This window comes from Perissodus microlepis, chromosome 14 (genome assembly GCF_051167445.1).
Source record: "Perissodus microlepis isolate ML-2025 ecotype Zambia chromosome 14, ASM5116744v1, whole genome shotgun sequence".
Lineage (NCBI taxonomy): Eukaryota > Metazoa > Chordata > Actinopteri > Cichliformes > Cichlidae > Perissodus > Perissodus microlepis.
The window spans coordinates 30,257,143-30,277,955 of record NC_140474.1 but is presented as its reverse complement, the minus strand read 5'-3'; the positions used below and the strand labels follow the sequence as shown (position 1 = coordinate 30,277,955).

Here is a 20,813-nt window from a genome sequence, read left to right as displayed (position 1 = left end):
ATTTAGCAGTGTTATGATTAAAACCATTTTAAAATCCGATAATCTGATATGTATCGTCTGATTATTATTTTTTCAGACACATTCAAAAACAGATTTCCCTATTTATACAATGACTCTGCTTGGATCGGTTAGTTCTTGTGTGTGGGGGGTTTTTTTGTGTGTTTTTTTTTAGTGTTCCTAGTTGCAGGGTGGCCTGGTGTACAAACTATGCATTGTAAACACTCTTTACTTTTTAAATTTCCCCTTATTGTTATAAATGGTGACACAAATAGATCAGCAAATAGCTAATAGCAGCTGGAAATACTGGCCAGGCTTTAGTTGTTGTAGTTTGTTGTCGAGGTGGGATCCAATGTTTGTGTTGGTTAAGAGGTCGCTAATGGGTCACCATGTCCAAGATTTCTGTAGTAACTAACTGCATTCAGGTATCAAGACTAGGGAGTTTTTTGTTTGTTTAATTTTGTTTAAATGAACCAATATTGTTATAGGTCTGTGGTGCAAACAATACAGGAATTTTCCCAGATAGCTTGTTGTAATTCACAGTAAGAATGAAATACTGGATATAAGAGTAAGTTCAAGTACTTTACTGAACATTCTCTGTGCTAAACTGGGTGTCAACCCAGTTTAGCACAGAGAATGTTATTTTTGTACATGTGAATGTGCAGGAATTCAAAGTATTACAAAGCAGTAAACTATTGGAGATTGTTTGCTCCATCTGACACAAATCCTGCAGGGAGGGAGTTGTTTCCAGGAAGTAACAAAGGCTTAGAGACGCACAAAACACACTCTCTGTATCTGTATCCTTCTCCCTCATAAACATACATAGTCCTGCTTAGATTAATAAAACACTGCACTGCATCCTGTCCTGGGACAAACTTCAGTCTAAATACAAGTGCCCTGGTTTATGTCTGCTGCATCACGCTCCTTTATACTTTAATCACACACACACACACCACCTGTCACTTTCAGGGAGTATGAGACACAGAGAGACATACTTGGGGATAATAGTAATGGTAGTATGTATCAGTGTCTCTATGTGGGTCACTCAGTGTCAGTGTGTGAAGTCTGCAGGGACCACAAACTGGGTCAGTTTTTACTGCGTGTGTGCGCGTCGTGTCAGCATAATGTGCCTGCACCCGATGTGTTTGCTGATTTATGCAAACATTACCTATTAGGGTAATGTTTTCATTGTTTTGGTTTGGAGCAGAAAAGCTGGCTGCCGACCCAACACCACCATATTACAATTTCTTAGCAGAGAAATTCCTTTTCAAAGGTAAATACGTAGGACTTCAGCTGTGGGATAGTATCTGCACTTATTACACTTTATACTCTTTAACACTGAAGGGAATCGTGAAGGCAGGAAAATATTCTAAGCTCATAAACTTGAGAATGCTTGCATATTGCACAAACACTATGCTAATTATGCTGCAGTCAGACTTAGGAAAACTAAATTATTACGAAAGTGTGCAATGCACTTGCAATATCTTTGCCGTTGATGTGGTTGCTTTGCAGATGGTGATCGTGTCTGCAAACACTCACAGTCAGTTAGCATTTTCAGAGTCACTTTGGTGGATCAAGACGGTCATAAAACAGCGATAAGATGGAGTTCAGATGGAGCATGGTCATCTTCTTGGGGAACCAGTCTGTCGCTCCAACTACTTGTGAATCTGTCCCAAAAAATTTTACTGCAATATCCAGAAAACCGGTGAGAGTTTTCCTTATTGCAAGGAGGTTGCTGTCCTATTTTTACTCTAGTGTGACTGAGCCAATAGGATAACATGCATGAGCTGAACTTTGTAGGGACACATCTGTGTTTAGACTAAAAAATCTTAGGTAATATTCATGTTTTGTTGGCCGTGCTTAAAAAAAAGCAAGTTTAAAGAGTTATCAAAAATCCAACCATTATGCAGATCATTTCGAACTTATGTAACACAACTGACATGGCTGTTTGCAATTACAATGTGATTACTGAGTTTAGGACCAGTAATGTATGTGTTGTAATTTGTTAACCCACTGTGGATCTTTTCAGAGTATAATACACTCTCACTCCTGCATGCTGCTGTGGTAATAGAGACCTTTGATACTTTCCCATTCCACTATGACTTTAAAGTTGTGAGTCATACTCGCAGCTTTAGCGAAACACCTCAGCATCTTATTTGCACAGCCAAAGAGCCAAAGCCGGACTTTAGTAGAGTGGGTACAGTGTGTCCAGATAAAGTGGTCAGCACTATGATGACTAAGCCAAGGCAATACTCTGTTACTGCACTCACAAAGATAAACACACTTAAACACACTTAAACACACACACACACACACACACACACACACACACACACACTGGAGACTTGCTCCACCTCTCTATGTCCATTCCTAGTTTCTTTGGAGCTCCACACACATATGGCTTTCCGTAATACGAGGTGGCAGTGAGTCATTGTGTGTGTGTGTGTGTGTGTGTGTGTGTGTGTGGTAACATCACCGCTCTCACCCCTACTCCCCTTCTTGTTTGAGCTGTGTTTTTCTTGAGCATCTGGTTGAGGAGATGTGTGAGGGAGGAGTATGTCCCATTTTGCCAAAATCTCTGGGCCGATGTTGAACACAGAACATCTGGATCAGGGAGGGACGTTGTGTGTGTGTGTGTGTGTGTGTGTGTGTGTGTGTGTGTGTGTGTGTGTGTGTGTGTGTGAAAGAGAGGCATTGTGCCAAAGAAATCAATCGGAGTCACATCTGGCAGGGACAAAACGCAGCTGGACGCACAAGCAGTCTTAACACAGATCATGTGTTGTTAATACAGAGGTGAGACAAATACAAGACATTTGTAATATACATATATTCGGGAATGTGCTGTAATTACTGATAATTATAGTAAATCCCACGCACGCATGCTGTTAATAACCATCAACCATCTCACAGTTAAAATACCAACTTAAGCCGGAGCAAGATGTAAAAATTCTTTTCACCACATTTATTAGTCTGTACGCGTAGGCTAGCTCTTCACACTGAAGTCAGCCCCGTGAATCCTATTTCCTCACATTCGCATCGGCAGAGCTGCAGATGTTTAGCTTCAGGCTCGTTTTTGCGCCTGTCTCCGCATCTTTTTTGATCAAGAGGAGATCTGCGGTGTAAGTAACAGTTAAGAAGAAGGAATAGGGAGGACCAGAGTAGGAGGTCGGCTCGGGTGAAAGAAATTTCCACGACATAACATCATATGACCGTAAGTTGTCCTGCTTGCCATCTCCCCAACAATACATTCCAGATGGCTGCAAACTCAAACACTAAACTGGGAACAACTATGTGCTTTTTTGGCACTGGGCCCCTTGTTTGTGTAGGCTACACTGAAGTGCTTACGAGTTTTGCGTGGGTTCATAAAGGGAGTGGGATTTAATTTGTGCCATTGATTTATAGATTTATTTTGATGCTTGCCAACCCACCCCCTCTGTCTGGCTCTCATCTTTTTTTCCCCCTCACTGCAGATGGTTCTAGTTTTGCAGGGCTAGGTCACAGCTATGCAACGGCTTCACCATTTCAATGTTTGGCAGTTTCACGGCCCTAATGTGTCTCTCTATCATTAAGTGTTTACTACCAGATAGTTTTGTTCATTTCACGCCACGGTGCACATCATGAGAAAGCCCATCAACCTGCGTTCACCTGTATTTTCATTGTAGCCTGGATGAGTTCATTTAGTGCTTTGACTTAGATGAGAAAACTGATACCAATGGATATTATCTTTCCAATAAATAATTACAGCAAGCAGCAGGTTAGTGAACGCTAAAGTTACACTAGAGAAAACAATAGTGGGAGACCAAGGCACAGCTAAAATTATTGCAGCTGTGTGGACTGAACTTCTCTTGAATCCAGAATAAGAAACATCCACTCATTATATGTGATGCTGCTGTATAAAATATGTGAAACCGCCGATGAAAATTTCATGTAGAAATTGAAAACGGAGAACTTCCTTCAGGGTTCAGGGCGTGGATCCAAGAGGAATTTTTTGTGTCTCATATGACACGTGTGTACCAAATTTTATATATGTGTTAAATTCGGATATGGTTTTGAATTTTAAAGGGACCAATAAAATAAGTCAATTTACTCGCGACCTAACACGAGCAACATTTCAAGCGTTTTCAATCATGTTTAGGTTCTCAAATATGTAGTTCATTTTTATATTTAATATAACTGAGCAGATACCATACTTACCATTGGATAAGCAGTTGGGTTTTTTAAAAATGTGTTTACTAATGCATTTTTAAAAAATCTGCATTATTGCTGGATGTTGCTCTCTCTGACTTTCTGCCCTCATGCTTGTAGTGTACTGACCTGTGAATCTGTTAAGCTACTCTACTCCCACACAATTCCCTTTTTATTAAGACTATGACAATGGATGATGAACAGGATCATTTAGTGTATTATAACTCCAATTCTCTCACCTCAGTACTTCATTCCTCTCTTTTCCCAGTAGTTTTATCTCATATTTTCAAAAAACTTGTCCCAGTATCCTTGGTTCATTTCTGCGTCTCTCCCATGTGGTTTGCCATCGGATGCCAGTGCCATTCGCTCACTACTCCTCCCCCGCTGTCCTAGACCATATGAGGGTGTCCTGTATTCCTTACCCAGTACTTCCTTTACTGGGTCTGTTAATTTACAGGGTCCTTTTACTCATGCCAGACATGAGTTAAGCCACCCCAGCCCCCTTCTACCTCTGCTGTGAGGCGTTATGTAAAGCTCTGTAACCCCTTCGCTCACGCCCGTTCACACCTGCTGCAGCAGTGCTGGGGGCGTGCCAGGTGCCAGTCAGCTGGCACTTTTCCCACATATGAGCGGCACAAACCTCGACATGTGCGGCGAGCTGCAGATGGGCTTGTGGCTATGTTTTGTCTGTGTATGTGTGTATGAGTATCTACTCTTGGCAGATGGCACATGCCTCACATGCCAGACATGAGTAAAGCCACTTGAGCTGTTGCATTTGAATACTCTGCATTACACAGGGAGTGTGTGTGGTGCACAAGAATGGCGAATTGCAAACACACTTCCGGTACACTAGTCTTTGGCAGCATTATCATCAGGGTGGCAGCAATTATGAGAAGTGACGTGTCCGACTATATATTGAGTATAAATTTGGCCCCGTGGTGGTAGAGCTGAGAGAAGCGTTCTGCCCTTCAGTGTTGAGATCACCACTTTACATATGGACATCGTATGTCTTCAGTGTAAGATTAATGTGCTCTCTTACCCTGTAAAAGCTGGAATGCCGATTTATGGATCATCCAGATGGTAAGCGAATAAAACAAGCTCGATCTTTACTCTTATTAATCCAAGATATATGGAAGAATACGACATGAGATAAGCATTTCTAATATATTGTTATCTTATAGTAATAATTTTATGCAAGCCTTTTTTTCTAGCACTCTTCCTGGTTTGATATTGCAGATTTACAAACTGGGCCTTGCTCGTGTATCTCTAAGCAGATCCCTTATACTGTGTAGAGAAAAGAGACCAGTTGTGTTCAGAGATTGAGGACAAGAAAAACAGAATAGACTGACTGCTTAGTCCAATTTGAAACTTTTGACTTGGACAACAAGGAAGCTGATGATGCAGTTAATTTAGTCAATAAAGACAAAGGACTCAAATGAGGAAAGAGGTGTTTTTATTGTACTTCAGATCTCCTGTTGAAGCTGGGATGTGAGTGTGGAGGAATGAAAACAGTAATTATTTTTTTAAAGCAGGTCATGTTTTGATGGCATCATGTTTCATTATGCTGGGAAATTAGCACGCGCTAAACAGGCCAGCGGGCTGAATGGTCTAATTAGGGAGCGGAGGGAGGATTGTTCACAGGAGGAGTGGAGAGCACACGTGTGCTGATTAGCATGCGCTCAGCATTCTTGGTGTTTCTTCGAGAGATGAAAGCGTGCCCGATGCTTTTGTGTTCATTAATGTTCTACCTGTGCGATTTGTACAGCCTGCATCTGAATGGAGAATCAATGGAGCATTGTGATGGAAAGTGTTTGTGGCACTGATGTACTGACTGCCTTGTTAGAGATGATTATAACTTAATGAGCTCCAGCCAATCAATGAAATCATTCCCACTTCTCTCATAACACCATATGAAATACAGGACTCTGGTTTCTCTCAAGTGGCATTTCATTCAATTATAGTTTGGCACTTTTGCGTTTAAATTTTTCTTTTTAATGTGCCTGACTATTTAATTGCTATTAAATGAATGTAATTAAAAAAAATATTGTTCTGTGCTTGTGGTAATGACACTCAGGTGGTTGTCATTTTTCCTTTGTTGAGTACAGAGATACTCTATGGCCTTCCAGTTTTCCGCAACTAAACTTGCATCCCTTTCTGTGTCTGCAGTACCAGGGAGCACGTGACCCCGGAGATGAACAAGCTTCGTCAGAGCCTGAGGAGGAAGAAGCCCACCTATGTGCCAGAGGCCAGCAGACCGCATCAATGGCAGGCTGACGAGGAGGCTGTACGCAAGGGCAAATGCAACTTTGCTGTTCGGGTAAGTATCTACAGTCGATATTCAGTTAATCTAAGCCTGATTAATTTATTTTTTTCTTTCTTTCTTTCTTTCTTTCTTTTAAGCTCCTAGGACCTGGCGTCCACATATGTGGACATCACATTTTTGGTTGTCTAGACCAAAATACAAAATCTTGCTCTACAAGGGCCTGATATCCACTTACAAGGACATTATACTGCCTCTGTTTCATCAAAATTTAAAACAAATATCCTCATATGTGGCTTTCAAAAATTAGGTTAAAAAAATCTGGTGGTTCTTTGTTTTTACATTCATCAGATCCCAATATGCCCAAATATCAAAGAGAAATTTAAAATGCATACCATGAAAGAGTTTGGGTCTTAGGGGGTTAATGTTAAGTATGAAAAAACAAGTGAGTTAAGACTATGAGATAATATTTAGGCAAGATCTTATGTGCCAGCAGTGATGCTGGCTAGTGGAGCTGCTCAGAGTGAGCCTCAACTAAAAAAAAGCCTTATCATAAAAACACAAAATGAGATCATATTTTTACACAAACTGATTGCTGAACTAGACAAGATGGCACCGAATATGCCAGTAATATCAGCCATGTCCTGAATACTTTCAGCACAATTGAAAGCTATATTTACTCTCTTATAGATATCAGAGGGCGGGAAATTACCTAAAGAAAACAAAACCTTTTTTTAAAGTCAAGATGCAAACATGTTTATCTCTGTTATAATGTTGGGCTTTTAATATAAGAGTCTTTAGGGATTTACTAACTTTTGGAGCCAGCCTCAAGTGGCTATTTAATGAATTGCATTTTGCCTTTGCTTTGTTTTTAAGCCCCGGAGACTGGCCCTTATTAATAAGTAAAGTCAGTGCTGTATAAATACATTCAGCAATAAAGGGTGCACAAGATTCTCACGTAATTATCACTTTATCTTAGCAGTGCGGTCTGTTAGTTTTAATGCAAAGCTAAGCTAGTTGTTTGCTGCCACCAGCTTTCTTGAAGTCTGAATATTATCTGAATTACAAAAACAAACAAATAAATAAATATATATGACAGACATATATGACAGAAAAAAAGTGCTGTCAGTGTTAATCTCGTTAAAATGATGTTAACGCCATAACCGCATTAACACGGCAAATCTCTGTTAGCGAGTTAACGCGGATCGTGCCTGGGCTGGACAGCGCTAATGCGTTGACGCCGTCCAGCCCCACGCACGATATTAATGAGATTAATGCTGACAGCACTAATAACAATAGCATAAATCCTATTATTTCTATTTTGTTCATATTATTACAGTACCTAAAGGAAGCAAATATACTTTTTAACGTAATGCCTATGGTTAGGCTGTGTGATACAATTCAGGATACTTTGGCTCTGACCTTTGATCTTTATAAGAACCATCAGTAGTAAAGCACTGATCCATATTCTACCTCAGTAGCTGAATGCCTCCCATGCCATAAATGCAAAAAAGGGCCGTCATTAATGGGCAAATTTACTGATAACAAGCTCCGTTCTGAGCATGTACTGTATGGCCATCCTTGAGAGCTAAAGTGATTTGTAGAAGGGCTGGAGAGAGAATGAGGGAGGGAGATGGAAGCCAGAGAAAGAGGAGTGATGATGAGGTAAGGTTATAGATTACAGAGAGCACAGGAAATGACAAGGTGAGGGATGAGGGCGCACAGAGGGTAAGGAGAGACATTTTCAGATTTGAAATGAGAGATAGATAGGACCAGATAAGATAAATGAAAGGAAAGAAAGACCGCAGACTGAATGGACCAGGAGAGAAATACAAAGCAAAAAGATAAAGGCAACAAAGAAAGCTGAGAGTATAAGAAAAGGCATCGTGTGGGGCTGAGGCTAATGGAAAACGGTTCTGATGGTAATGGTCCAAAGAGCTAGCGATGAGATGGGCACTGAAGTGGAGCTCAGAGCTTTAGCAAGAGATGTAAGCATAAAAGCCTCTGTCTCTTTATATGTTGTTTTTACCTCCATGCTCGCTCAGCCATCTTTTTTTTTCAGTGCTTTCTCAGTGTTTTTTAAATTCTAAATGAGTCACGAACTATTAGTACCTTTTCAAAAGCATTTGAACTGTAGCTACCAAAAGAAAACGTGTCAGCTCAGCTCTGCTGAAAGAAACGTTGTTTTTGCAAACTAAAGAATGTGGGATTCTTGGAAGATTTGCCTGGTGCCTCTCATACTTTACGTTATAGAGCATATGAAGCTCTAGATAACCTTACTTATGTTTTGACTTCAATTTGTGTGTAATGGTCATCATTATTTTTATTTTTTTTTCTAACAACACGTCTTATTTTAGTAATATATCCAGTTAGCAAGCTAGCAAAGTAAAATAACAGCTGCCAACTGTGATAGTGTAAGGCAGACCAAACTATGTTAGCTCAGCCATTGTGACATTAACAATATTAGCCTGTTTGACATTTTAAAAAGAGGGCAGACACCCCCGCTTTCACAGGTAACATTGACACTAATATAATTCCTGTTGTTTACTATCACAAAATAGTCAGAGTATTTGTTAAGGCAAGTCACAAAATCTAGCTCAGCTCATAGTAAATGGTACATGGACTGGTTCCTATATTGCACTTTTCTACTCTACTGGAGCACTCAAAGTGCTTTATACAACATGTCTAATTCACCCACTTTATTTAATATATAAGTGCTTTCTATATAACAATCACACATTCATACTCTAGTGAATGCATCTGAGAGTAATTTTGAGGTTCAGCATTTTGCCCAAGGATACTTGGGGGGTTGGCGTAATAAGCAAATGCTTCAGCCAATACCTTTTGATTAGCCTTGTCTCATGCTTTCTTGCTTTGTGGTAGATCTTTGTTCTGTATTCATTGAGATATTTGAATGCTAATCAATCAAATCAAATCAAATCAATACTTTGACATGCAGACAGGGACCAAACCACCAACGTTCCAGTTAGTGGATGACCTGCTCTAATTCCTGATACCTGCCTAAACCATAGTCCTAATAACAATTGCTGATTTCAAGCCAGCCCACATCAGCTGATGCTTCAATTTATTGTTTGCTTTTGTCTTTTGGAAAGTCTCATAGAAGACACTCCTTATAAGCTATTTTAGCATACATACCCTTGCTGCTTTCTCTGCAAGCCACTTTGCAACCTGCCTTCTTGGCATATTTTCTTTCAGTTCGTTCTTCTCATACCTTTTAAATAACTTAAATAGCTGTCAAAAACAACAAAAACTTAGTAGATGAAACTCAGGGCTATATACAGGGAGTGCAGAATTATTAGGCAAGTTGTATTTTTGAGGAATAATTTTATTATTGAACAACAACCATATTCTCAATGAACCCAAAAAACTCATTAATATCAAAGCTGAATGTTTTTGGAAGTAGTTTTTAGTTTGTTTTTAGTTTTAGCTATTTTAGGGGGATATCTGTGTGTGCAGGTGACTATTACTGTGCATAATTATTAGGCAACTTAACAAAAAACAAATATATACCCATTTCAATTATTTATTTTTACCAGTGAAACCAATATAACATCTCCACATTCACAAATATACATTTCTGACATTCAAAAACAAAACAAAAACAAATCAGTGACCAATATAGCCACCTTTCTTTGCAAGGACACTCAAAAGCCTGCCATCCATGGATTCTGTCAGTGTTTTGATCTGTTCACCATCAACATTGCGTGCAGCAGCAACCACAGCCTCCCAGACACTGTTCAGAGAGGTGTACTGTTTTCCCTCCTTGTAAATCTCACATTTGATGATGGACCACAGGTTCTCAATGGGGTTCAGATCAGGTGAACAAGGAGGCCATGTCATTAGTTTTTCTTTTTTTATACCCTTTCTTGCCAGCCACGCTGTGGAGTACTTGGACGCGTGTGATGGAGCATTGTCCTGCATGAAAATCATGTTTTTCTTGAAGGATGCAGACTTCTTCCTGTACCACTGCTTGAAGAAGGTGTCTTCCAGAAACTGGCAGTAGGACTGGGAGTTGAGCTTGACTCCATCCTCAACCCGAAAAGGCCCCACAAGCTCATCTTTGATGATACCAGCCCAAACCAGTACTCCACCTCCACCTTGCTGGCGTCTGAGTCGGACTGGAGCTCTCTGCCCTTTACCAATCCAGCCACGGGCCCATCCATCTGGCCCATCAAGACTCACTCTCATTTCATCAGTCCATAAAACCTTAGAAAAATCAGTCTTGAGATATTTCTTGGCCCAGTCTTGATGTTTCAGCTTGTGTGTCTTGTTCAGTGGTGGTCGTCTTTCAGCCTTTCTTACCTTGGCCATGTCTCTGAGTATTGCACACCTTGTGCTTTTGGGCACTCCAGTGATGTTGCAGCTCTGAAATATGGCCAAACTGGTGGCAAGTGGCATCTTGGCAGCTGCACGCTTGACTTTTCTCAGTTCATGGGCAGTTATTTTGCGCCTTGGTTTTTCCACACGCTTCTTGCGACCCTGTTGACTATTTTGAATGAAACGCTTGATTGTTCGATGATCACGCTTCAGAAGCTTTGCAATTTTGAGACTGCTGCATCCCTCTGCAAGATATCTCACTATTTTTGACTTTTCTGTGCCTGTCAAGTCCTTCTTTTGACCCATTTTGCCAAAGGAAAGGACGTTGCCTAATAATTATGCACACCTGATATAGGGTGTTGATGTCATTAGACCACACCCCTTCTCATTACAGAGATGCACATCACCTAATATGCTTAATTGGTAGTAGGCTTTCGAGCCTATACAGCTTGGAGTACGACAACATGCATGAAGAGGATGAAGTGGACAAAATACTCATTTGCCTAATAATTCTGCACTCCCTGTATTTAAATGTAATGCAGAGTTGCCTACATAACAGGCAGTTAGTTACAGTTGCTAATTATCCTTTTATGGACAAAGGTGAGTTGAAATTCAATGAGAATGAAGCAAAATAGTGTTGGGTGTGAGAGATGTTAAATAATCGATCCCACAAAACTTAATTTAAAACTTAATTTATCTCTGTGAAGTTCCTTTATTCAGCTCTCCCAAACCTGAGCTGTAACTAAGAACAAAAACCTTGGAAGTCCATCCTCCAACATCAGGAGTGGATATTAAAGTAAGCTCACAATCTGAGTATTAACTTTGTTTTAATATACAAATTGCAAATTTTTAATTTTTAATTTTTTTGTCTCAAGGGGACCTATATATTTCACTGGCTACGTGTTAGATATCGAATTGATTTTAAACTTGTAATTACTTTAGAAGCCATACGTTATCACATCGCTCCTACCTACATTATAGATTTATTCTCAGCTTATGAGCCCAGCTTCTGCCTGTGTTTCTCAGATCAGACCTTCCTGATTGTTTCCAACTGTTTTTTTGCGTTCACACTATTCACTCCAGCTGAATGAGTTTCATTTGCAAGAAGTTTAAATGAAGAGCCCTGGTGTACCAAACGTTAAAAGGAAAAACCTAAAACCATCTGTTTTTGTTTTGTCTGCAGTACCTGGGGTTGGTGGAGGTGGACGAGTCGAGAGGGATGCACGTATGCGAGGAGGCAGTGAAGAAGCTAAAAGTTGTGAGTAACCCACACACACTTCTAACACACACTTTTTGCTGCATTACTAAAAGTACATTTTGTTGCAGGAAGTCAGTTACAAATATGCACCCAGAGGACTTCAGAAACTTTGCAGGAACTCATTACAGACTCGGTGGCGCAAAGCCAGTGCGCCAGTGTATTGACTGAAGAAATGCACAAATGCACGCACGTTCAATACTTGTTCTTCTTGTTGTTTTCTACTTTTTTATCCCGTTAATTGGCCTCTCTGGTGGGTCCTATTCCATATGTATCTGATGTCACCGTAGAAAAGCAAGCAGAAAATGAAACTGGGGCGTACGCATGCTCGTGTAAACACATAGTTTGACCCCCCTGGGAAGCTGGATTCGGACAGGGAGCGTGTGAACAGAGTGACTCAGACTGGCCGGTGTCAGACAGCCACACACACACAGACACACACTTGAGGTTGTAGAAAGGACAGGCGTGTACAACACAGTTTTCATGTTATTTCTCTGCTACTGCTTTTCTTGACAAACTAATATCAAACTGCACTTTTCTTTAAAATCCACATTTTCAGCTTGGAATCTGCATTTTATATCTTATCCCCAGGGAGGCATGTAACTGTATAACTTTATATAACAATTTACAGAAAATCCCTAAAAATCTTCAAATTGTTTTGCTTCTTTCTCTATCAACACCAACATCTTTCTCTCTGCATTTGCTCAAGCTAAAATATTTCTCCCAGAGTTCCACTGTGTCTCCACCTCATCATTTAGCCTCTTCTTCCCTCCATCATTGTCAGATTCTTCACCTTCATTCTTGCTCCCTCCTTCTTTTTGTCAGTGGGATTATGCAAAAATGGGGCTCCTTATCGCGTTGCTGTGGGTTTCAAAGCCATTTCCTGCAGAGCTCTGACTCTGTTTCCCTTACTCGCACACACAAACTCCGATGCGGATTCGTGTGCATGTGCACGCTCACAGATTCACACAGATTCACACACGAAGCCCTTGCTTTTTCAGTCTGTTTATTTTTAGCATGGCCCATGTTGAGCTTGTTATTAGCGCTGCCTGGTGCCCACCTCTGGCAAAATGATTCGTAGTGCCAGCTGGAACAGTTTTTAGCTGCTCCCGCCTCTCTTTTCTTAACCCTCCACTACCTCATTTATCCCAGGGATGTCATCATTTTACACAACAGCAGGCAAGAATAAAGGTGGCGTTACAGTCTCGCTCATAAGCTTCAAGTACAATTTAATACTGCTACTTGTCTATAAAGGTTTAAATGATTCAGTGTCCCATGTTCTTTGTCTTTCCAGAGCGGGAAAAAGACAGTAAAAGCAGTATTGTGGGTTTCGGCTGATGGACTCAGGGTGGTAGATGACAAAACTAAGGTAAGAAACGCTTATCTATCATGTGTCTCCTTGTTTTGTCCTTCTTTCTATCTCTCTTTTTATCTATGTTATCACTCACCTGACAGCAAGGGCACGGTGCACAGTCGTGCCTTCTTGTTGTCATGTCTACAGTCTTGTGCACACTAGTATTTTATCTGAGTCTTCAGTCTCAGCCTCTCAAGACAGGCAGAGAGACAAATAACAGAGTTAGCCTGTCAAAAAGAAGATATAAAGCCCACTAATGCGCTTATTTCCCCTCTAATACTTCAATTTGAAACATTTTTTCTTCTTTTTGTTGCTCTCATATTTAGTAAAGGCATGCATATGCCATCCTCAGACCACCAACAAAACTCTCATTCTGTCCTAGTTTGGTGACCCTAACAGAGGGGTCCACTGTGTATCCACTGTGTTGCTCCCAGGCTTTTGAGACTCTGTGTGTGTCTCTGTGTGTGTGTGTGTGTGTGTGTGTGTGTGTGTTTGGTATGTCAGAGCTGGCATATGTGACTCATGATTGCTTGCTAAAGGTGCTTAGTGGGGGAGGGAAACTCAAGTAAACACAGACGCACACATGCACTTGAGGAGTGTCTGGCGGCCTCCTACAGTGAGTGCAGCTCGCTGTGGTTCTATTGAAAGCAGAGCACAATAAAGAGCAGCAGAGACAGTGCAGAGAGTAAGCCTGATAGAGCAGCCTCTTTCTTGCTTTACTTTTTTTTTTTTAATGTGTTTAGAGGCCACACACGACCACACCTCTTCCAGTTTCTCAGTCCCACTCCTCTCCTTCTAACCTTCCTCCTTCCTATTGTCTATCTGTTCTATTGTTGTCTTTCTGTTCTTGAATTCAATTCATTTCATGTCAACTTTATTTACATAGCACCAAATTACAACAACAGTTGCCTCAAAGTGATTTATATTGTAAGGTAAAGACCCTACGATAATAGAGAGATATAGGGAGACAGGATGAAAGATACAGCCAGAGTTTAATAATAACTGCAGAGTGTTGTGTAATGATTAAATGCAGAGTGGTGTGTAAACATATAGAAAGTGAAGAAAGACATTCATTGCATCATGGGAAACCTCCAACAATCTATCTTTATTGCACCATAACTAAGGGAGGATTCAGGGTCACCTGATCTAGCCCTAACTATAAGCTTTATTAAAAATGAAAGTTTTAAGCCTAATCTTTTAAAAGTAGAGAAGGTTTCTGTCTCCCAAATCCAAACTTGGAGCTCTTCATCACAATATTTTTAGCCAGAACAAATATGATATAACACAGCAGATAAACCCTGGATGCTACCATCAGTAAATATTATCCTGTTTGCTGATAGGCTGATAGCAGCTCTTTAACCTCCTAAGACCCGAACTCCTCCACGGCATGCATTTTTAATTTCTCTTTGACATTTGGGCTGATTGGATTAGCAGATTTTTTTTTTTACCTAATTTTTGTTTCTAAAAAAAATGAGAGCCACATATGAGGATATTCGTCCTCATATCCACATATGAGGATATTCATTTAAAATTTCGATAGAAGAGTAGCAGTATAATGTCCTCGTAAGTGGATATCAGGCCCTTGTAGAGCAAAATCGAGTATTTTGGTCTAAATAACCCAAAATGTGATGTCCACATATGTGGACGCCAGGTCCTAGGAGGTTAAAGTAATAAAAAACTAATAGAAAAACTAAAATAAACCTATGTATTTGTGAACCATAATCAACATATTTGTTTAAAGATTTACATTGCTGTAACTTTTGGAACTGTAGCAACTGAATAGCTTAAAGCTGAGAGAAGCCAGAAGTGAGGTTTTGGTTTTTTATAAGATTTAATTGCTATAAGTCAGCGTGTTAGCCAGCTTTAACCTTGAAGCTAAAAAACACCAATATCAGCAAAAGAGAAGAAAACATTAGTTTTGGTGGAGTCACAATAGGTTGTTTTCTTTTGGCTTGCACTTTTGTTTCTCTTCTACCACATTACCTAAACAACAGGTTAATTTAAAATATACCTCACCTTCACTGAAGCTGTAAGGCTGAATACAAATTTAAAGTGTAAATGTATAAATGATGTTTTTGCCCAAGCGTCACATTGCTTTCTAGCCCCTACCTAATTTTGCTTTTATAACATGTGCGTCTCACCCATGCTTAGTGTGTTCACACAGTGATATAACACATTCATTTCAAAGGGCATGTGTTTGAATAGAAATGTGGAAAGAAAAAGCAGGCTCACTCGTCATTTATTAATAAACTCCTGCAAAAGCAAGTTCAGTGTGTTTTATATTCAATAATTCATAAAATGGGTTTACCCTTACGTAGGAACATTAGGAATTCTAATTGTGCATATTAAGGTTGTCATTCAGCGCTCTACACAGGGTTTTAGCATCCTTTAGCTCAGTGTTTTTATTTTTCAGCCGGTAAAAATACTAAATTGATGGCGTCTTTTTGCTTTTATAGCAAGATAAAGCTCTAATATTTTTAGCAAGCTGTACACGCCTTGGCCAACAACAAACAGTGTGCAGACACAGTTAACACACTGAAGCCTGTAAGAGTCAGATATTCCAGTCAGAAGATACTAGAGCCCCAAAAGAGAGAGAAAGGAGAATACTGAACTAACTGTGAGATGACCAAAACGTAATTGTCTGCAACATCTTCACAGGTTAATTACGTGTAAACTATTTATGATAATCATTAAAATAATTTAATACAAGTTTAACTTAATAACTTTTTGTCAGACAATCAGCTTTTATCACTTTCTTCCTGTTTTATTTCATTGCCTGTTCGTCATCCTTGCCATCAGCTAACCTCTGTGAATCAGCTAGTATGCTCTTATTAACAGCCCCACGAGCCTTTATCAGAACCTTTCCCACAGTCTATCAGTATACAGTGGGCTTGTGCATATGTGCGATGTGCATGACCTTCATAATAAATCACCAGCAGAAAGAAAGAGTAAAGTCGTATTCCATTCAGCAGAGTGACTCCTCCGCATAGATGACACAGCCAGAGTCACTGCCGAGCTTTATTCTTCCTTTCACTGATAGAAGGCCGTGGTCTGAGTTACCCACCCCCGCTCACCTCATTACAAATATTCCTCACAAGAGCACAGAGAATTATAAATCCCTAGAAAACACATCAGTACATAAATACAGTATTATGTGTGCGTATTAACACAGAGGAAGTCATTATACCAGTGATGAAGAAACAGACATGTCGGTCTCTGCTCAGCCTTTCACCTCAGTACCAGCATCCCCCTCCATTCACTAATTGGCCCACACTGAATAGGCTGTTATTCTTCTACTTTTTTCTCATCACATCCCTCTTTCCTTTCTTCCCTTTTCCCATCCTCATCCTCCCTTGTCTTCTCCCCTCGTCCGCCCGTCTCTTTGTTCTCTGTGACACAGCAAGGCAGGAAGGGAGTGTGTGGATGAGTGTGTGTGAATCCTCTTTCTGCCTTTTCTTCTTGCTCACGCCTCTTGTTTTTCTTCTTCTTTCTGTTTTTGGTGAGTCAAAGAGGTAAGCTGAGGGCCCCCTTTATGTACACAGAGAAAGACAGTGGCCCCCTCTTAGTCTCTTCTATAGTGACTATACATGCTGAAGCCAGCTGAATAACCCTTTTATTGAAGGAAGGGCAAGTTGTGGAAACATCGCAGAGATTAAAAGAGGCTTCGGTGTCATTAGTCTGTAGTCTCTGTCTTTGCTGTCATCAGTGGATGTGTAAATAGGTTTATGGGGGGTTGATGGGGTTAAATGAGGTTAAAAGCAGTGTGTCAAGTATTGGATCGGTCTGTGAGCTAGTGCTCCCAGTATTAAAGTGATATTTCCTGTTTTTCTTCAATTAAGCTGCAGTTGGTTTGAGACTCTTCTACCTGCTGGAACAATTCAATTGGCTTTAGTGTAATACGAGCACAGTCAAATGCAATAATCTCCTCTTACTCTGTCTAATTTCCTTTGCCTGCCTCTCTCAGGACCTCATCGTGGACCAGACCATAGAGAAGGTTTCATTCTGCGCTCCGGACCGTAACTATGACAAGGCCTTCTCCTACATCTGCAGAGATGGGACTACAAGACGATGGATGTGCCACTGCTTCATGGCTCTGAAAGACTCGGTGAGTAGACACTTCCAGATACCCTTTAGGATTTATATGGAAAAAGGTCTGTGTTGCTCTAGCTTTTATATATATCAGTGCAAACAATTCGTTCATTTGTGGGCCGCCCCCCCCCCCCCCCCCCCCCCCCCCCCAAAAAAAAAAAAAAAATAGATCTTGAGGTTTACTTTCAGTATTTTAAAGGGGCTTAAAAACAGGAAGAGATTAGCAGTGGCAACAAGGGACCATAATAATTCAGCAACTTGTATCAACAACAGGTAGTAACGGGCACAGTGCAAGTTTAGTTTTTCAATATAGTTTTGATCTCTGCTGTCTAAAAATGCCAGATATTTTCCGCTTATGTGAAAGTGTTTGGTAAAGTTTGGTTTAAACAAAAATAAAGACTCGTCTATATCATAAAGCCATTTACGCACTCTGGATTTTGTCAAGAGAATCAGGTCTGGACAGACACAACTGGATAACTCCACTGCTGAATTAGGTAAAGGTGCCATCTGTATGTATATTGTATGGATATTTGTTAGGGAGCATGTATCCCCCATCAGGTAATGTCTATAGATGGCTACATGAGTGCTTTGGATGTTTCCATTTTAATTGTCATTCTTATGTAGACATACAGCATTAAGTCACACAAGATACTTGGATCCCAGTTCTAAATTTAATTTATTTACGTTGTTAAAATGTCTGGAGGGGGGTTTTCGTAGCTCTTTTTTTAAATAACAAATCACCGAATAAAAATAAACAGACATTTCACTGAAAATACATCTTCAGCTGTTTTTCATATATTAACGCGCATTGCAATCTGTCTGTTAGATTTGTATTGTTTATTGTCATTTATGCTTAGAAATATTTAACCATATATGCTTAGAGGTGTGTAATCGATTGTGTAGTGATAGGATGTGTGATCCTTAATAGTCTGCAAAGACTTTGTGTGCATTCCAGAATGTTCTGGCATTCACACCAACATCCTGGGAGCATGGGAGGGGTTGTACCTTCTCTTATTGTTTTATGGTAGGATAAACGTAGCTATATCTGTTTTAGTCTAAGTGCCTTTTGTTTAGATGAACTGCTGGATTTCCAGACCAGCAGGTTTAGGGAAGTCGTTTATGGGGTCACACTCTGACCCCACACACACACACACATACTTACACAACGCACAGGCAAGGTACTCTTTGTTTGTATGTAGACGTCATATGTGAATGAACCTATGTATATTCATGTAACCTCAATAAAAGAGCAGTGTTACGGGGGAGTAGATGAGAGCAACTGGGGTCGAGCGAAGGAACAGCGTTTGTCCAGTTCTCTCCCGTGCACGACAAACATAAAGAACTTTGCCTACTCGTGTCTTGCTTTGCTGTGTAATTAAATTATCTTGAACGTTCCAGCGAATAGGTTTAAGCTACAAACCTATCACTGTCATACAGGCAAACATAAACACAACCCACTCTGTGACAGGTGTCTCAAAATACAGCTGTAGCCAATTAAATGATTGTTTATGAATTTTCTCTACCTGTCGCTAAAATAGTGTCACTGGAATGACCTTGGGATAAGCCGACTGAAATTTAAAGACATCTGCAATAGAACGAGTGCTGGCATAGTATAATGTGGTTCTAAACCCCACAGTGGTTTCATCAAGTTAGACGGCGAGTTGGATTATTAATGTGGACGGAAGAGGACGCAGCACAGACCTGGGGGATTAGGAGAAGGGATTAGATAGAAGCCAGTGGAGTTATCTGCCCATTTGTGTCTCTCTCCATTTCCACCATACAATATCCATAACTGTGTGCTCATCTTAAACTGGACTCTCTGTTCTGTAATTGCCGTGGCTGTCTTTGTATAAGAAAGAAGCTAAGACAAGCAGCCAGTGTACCAGGGATGGAAAATATTAATGGCTCAGTGTAAAATGCCCTCTGAAATGATTTGCTTTCAGAGGGATAACTTACTTTGACTTTTACTGATATAAAACTTTCTTTGCAATCCTAAAGAAACTCTATTATGCACAAATACAGAAAAAGGCATTTCAAAATATATATGATAAATCATGATGTTTTTAGACAAGGGAAAGTGTGCAAATGTGTTTTAATGCTGTTTTTCCCCCCCTCTCTATTTGTTTTTGCATCAGGGGGAGAGACTGAGCCATGCAGTGGGTTGTGCCTTTGCTGCTTGCCTGGAGAGGAAGCAGCGCAGAGAGAAGGAGTGTGGTGTGACGGCTTCGTTTGATGCTAGTCGCACCTCGTTTGTGCGTGAGGGCTCCTTCCGCGCCAATTCCTCCTGCAGCCAGCAGGGCAGCAGTAGTGAGCGAGAGGACAAGCTGCAGGAGAAAAGGAAAGGTAGAAGTTTTTTTTCTTTTTTGTTTTTCGCTGCATAGGCAACAATAGCACCATGATATTTACATAAAAACTGTCCTGAACAGCAGTAATTATCGTAATCCCTTCTTCTTCCAGACCAGCCCTCTATCATGCCGGCCCTTCCACCTGGCACCGCCTCCCCACCCGAGGGTGCGGCCTCCCCTATGGAGCGACCAGAACCAGGCGGGCCTCATGCCATCCCCCGCCGCCACGCGCCCATTGAGCAGCTGGTGCGTCAAGGCTCATTCCGAGGATTTCCGGCCCTCAGTCAGAAGAATTCTCCCTTCAAGAGGCAGCTGTCACTCCGTCTCAATGATCTGCCATCCACACTACAACGCAAGACAGATTTCGAGACCAAGAACCCTGGTGAGTGGGAACGTTTTTGATGTTATACTGACAAATGTTGACATCTGCTGACCTCCTGACCCAGTCCTGTTTTGATAGAGGCTGAAGTTCACAACATTGGAATGTGGGGTAGGGCGACAAAAACTACAGCGCTGTTCCTTCGGAGCATGAGAGGAAGCTAGTTTATATCTGTGCCCAATTCACACTTTCGTCATAATAATAAATTTGGTTTTAGTGACTGAATAATAAAGAATATGAGAAGGTAGCACGTTTTGATAGGTTAGAAATGTCTAAATGTGTGTTGGATGTGTAATTTGGTAATCAAAATTATTGTTCCGCAGTCACACAAACTATATTTTTCATGCTGACATATCATTAATTTAGATGACATTCAGTGATGGCCATCATTTATCTGTTGCTTTGTCTCCTATTAGCTGAGCAGCATGTTAGGCACCACCTTTTTAATTGTTAGACTGACTGCACCATTACTGAAAGTGCACCAATTATAGTAACAAATGTGTCTAATTTAGAGCCTTTGTGTGAAAGGGGAAGATCCAAAAGTACACTAATGTTTTAGGGTACATAGAAAGTTAACTATTTAAGCTATTCTCTGTATGATGTGGAATAAC

The 20,813-nt window shown here is 40.5% G+C and overlaps 1 protein-coding gene across 3 annotated transcripts in view; it reads left to right on the top strand.

The window, feature by feature from the left end:
- Positions 1–20,813, top strand: part of numbl (NUMB like endocytic adaptor protein) — a 65,320-nt gene that overhangs the window by 38,331 nt on the left and 6,176 nt on the right. For all 3 annotated transcript variants that reach the window (XM_084950522.1, XM_084950521.1, XM_084950520.1), the window contains 6 exons: positions 6,349–6,499; positions 11,964–12,038; positions 13,330–13,404; positions 17,354–17,494; positions 19,614–19,821; positions 19,936–20,205. In XM_084950522.1, coding sequence (XP_084806648.1) covers positions 6,374–6,499; positions 11,964–12,038; positions 13,330–13,404; positions 17,354–17,494; positions 19,614–19,821; positions 19,936–20,205 — 895 coding nt within the window. In that variant the 5' untranslated portion in view covers positions 6,349–6,373. The remainder of the gene's footprint in view (positions 1–6,348; positions 6,500–11,963; positions 12,039–13,329; positions 13,405–17,353; positions 17,495–19,613; positions 19,822–19,935; positions 20,206–20,813) is intronic.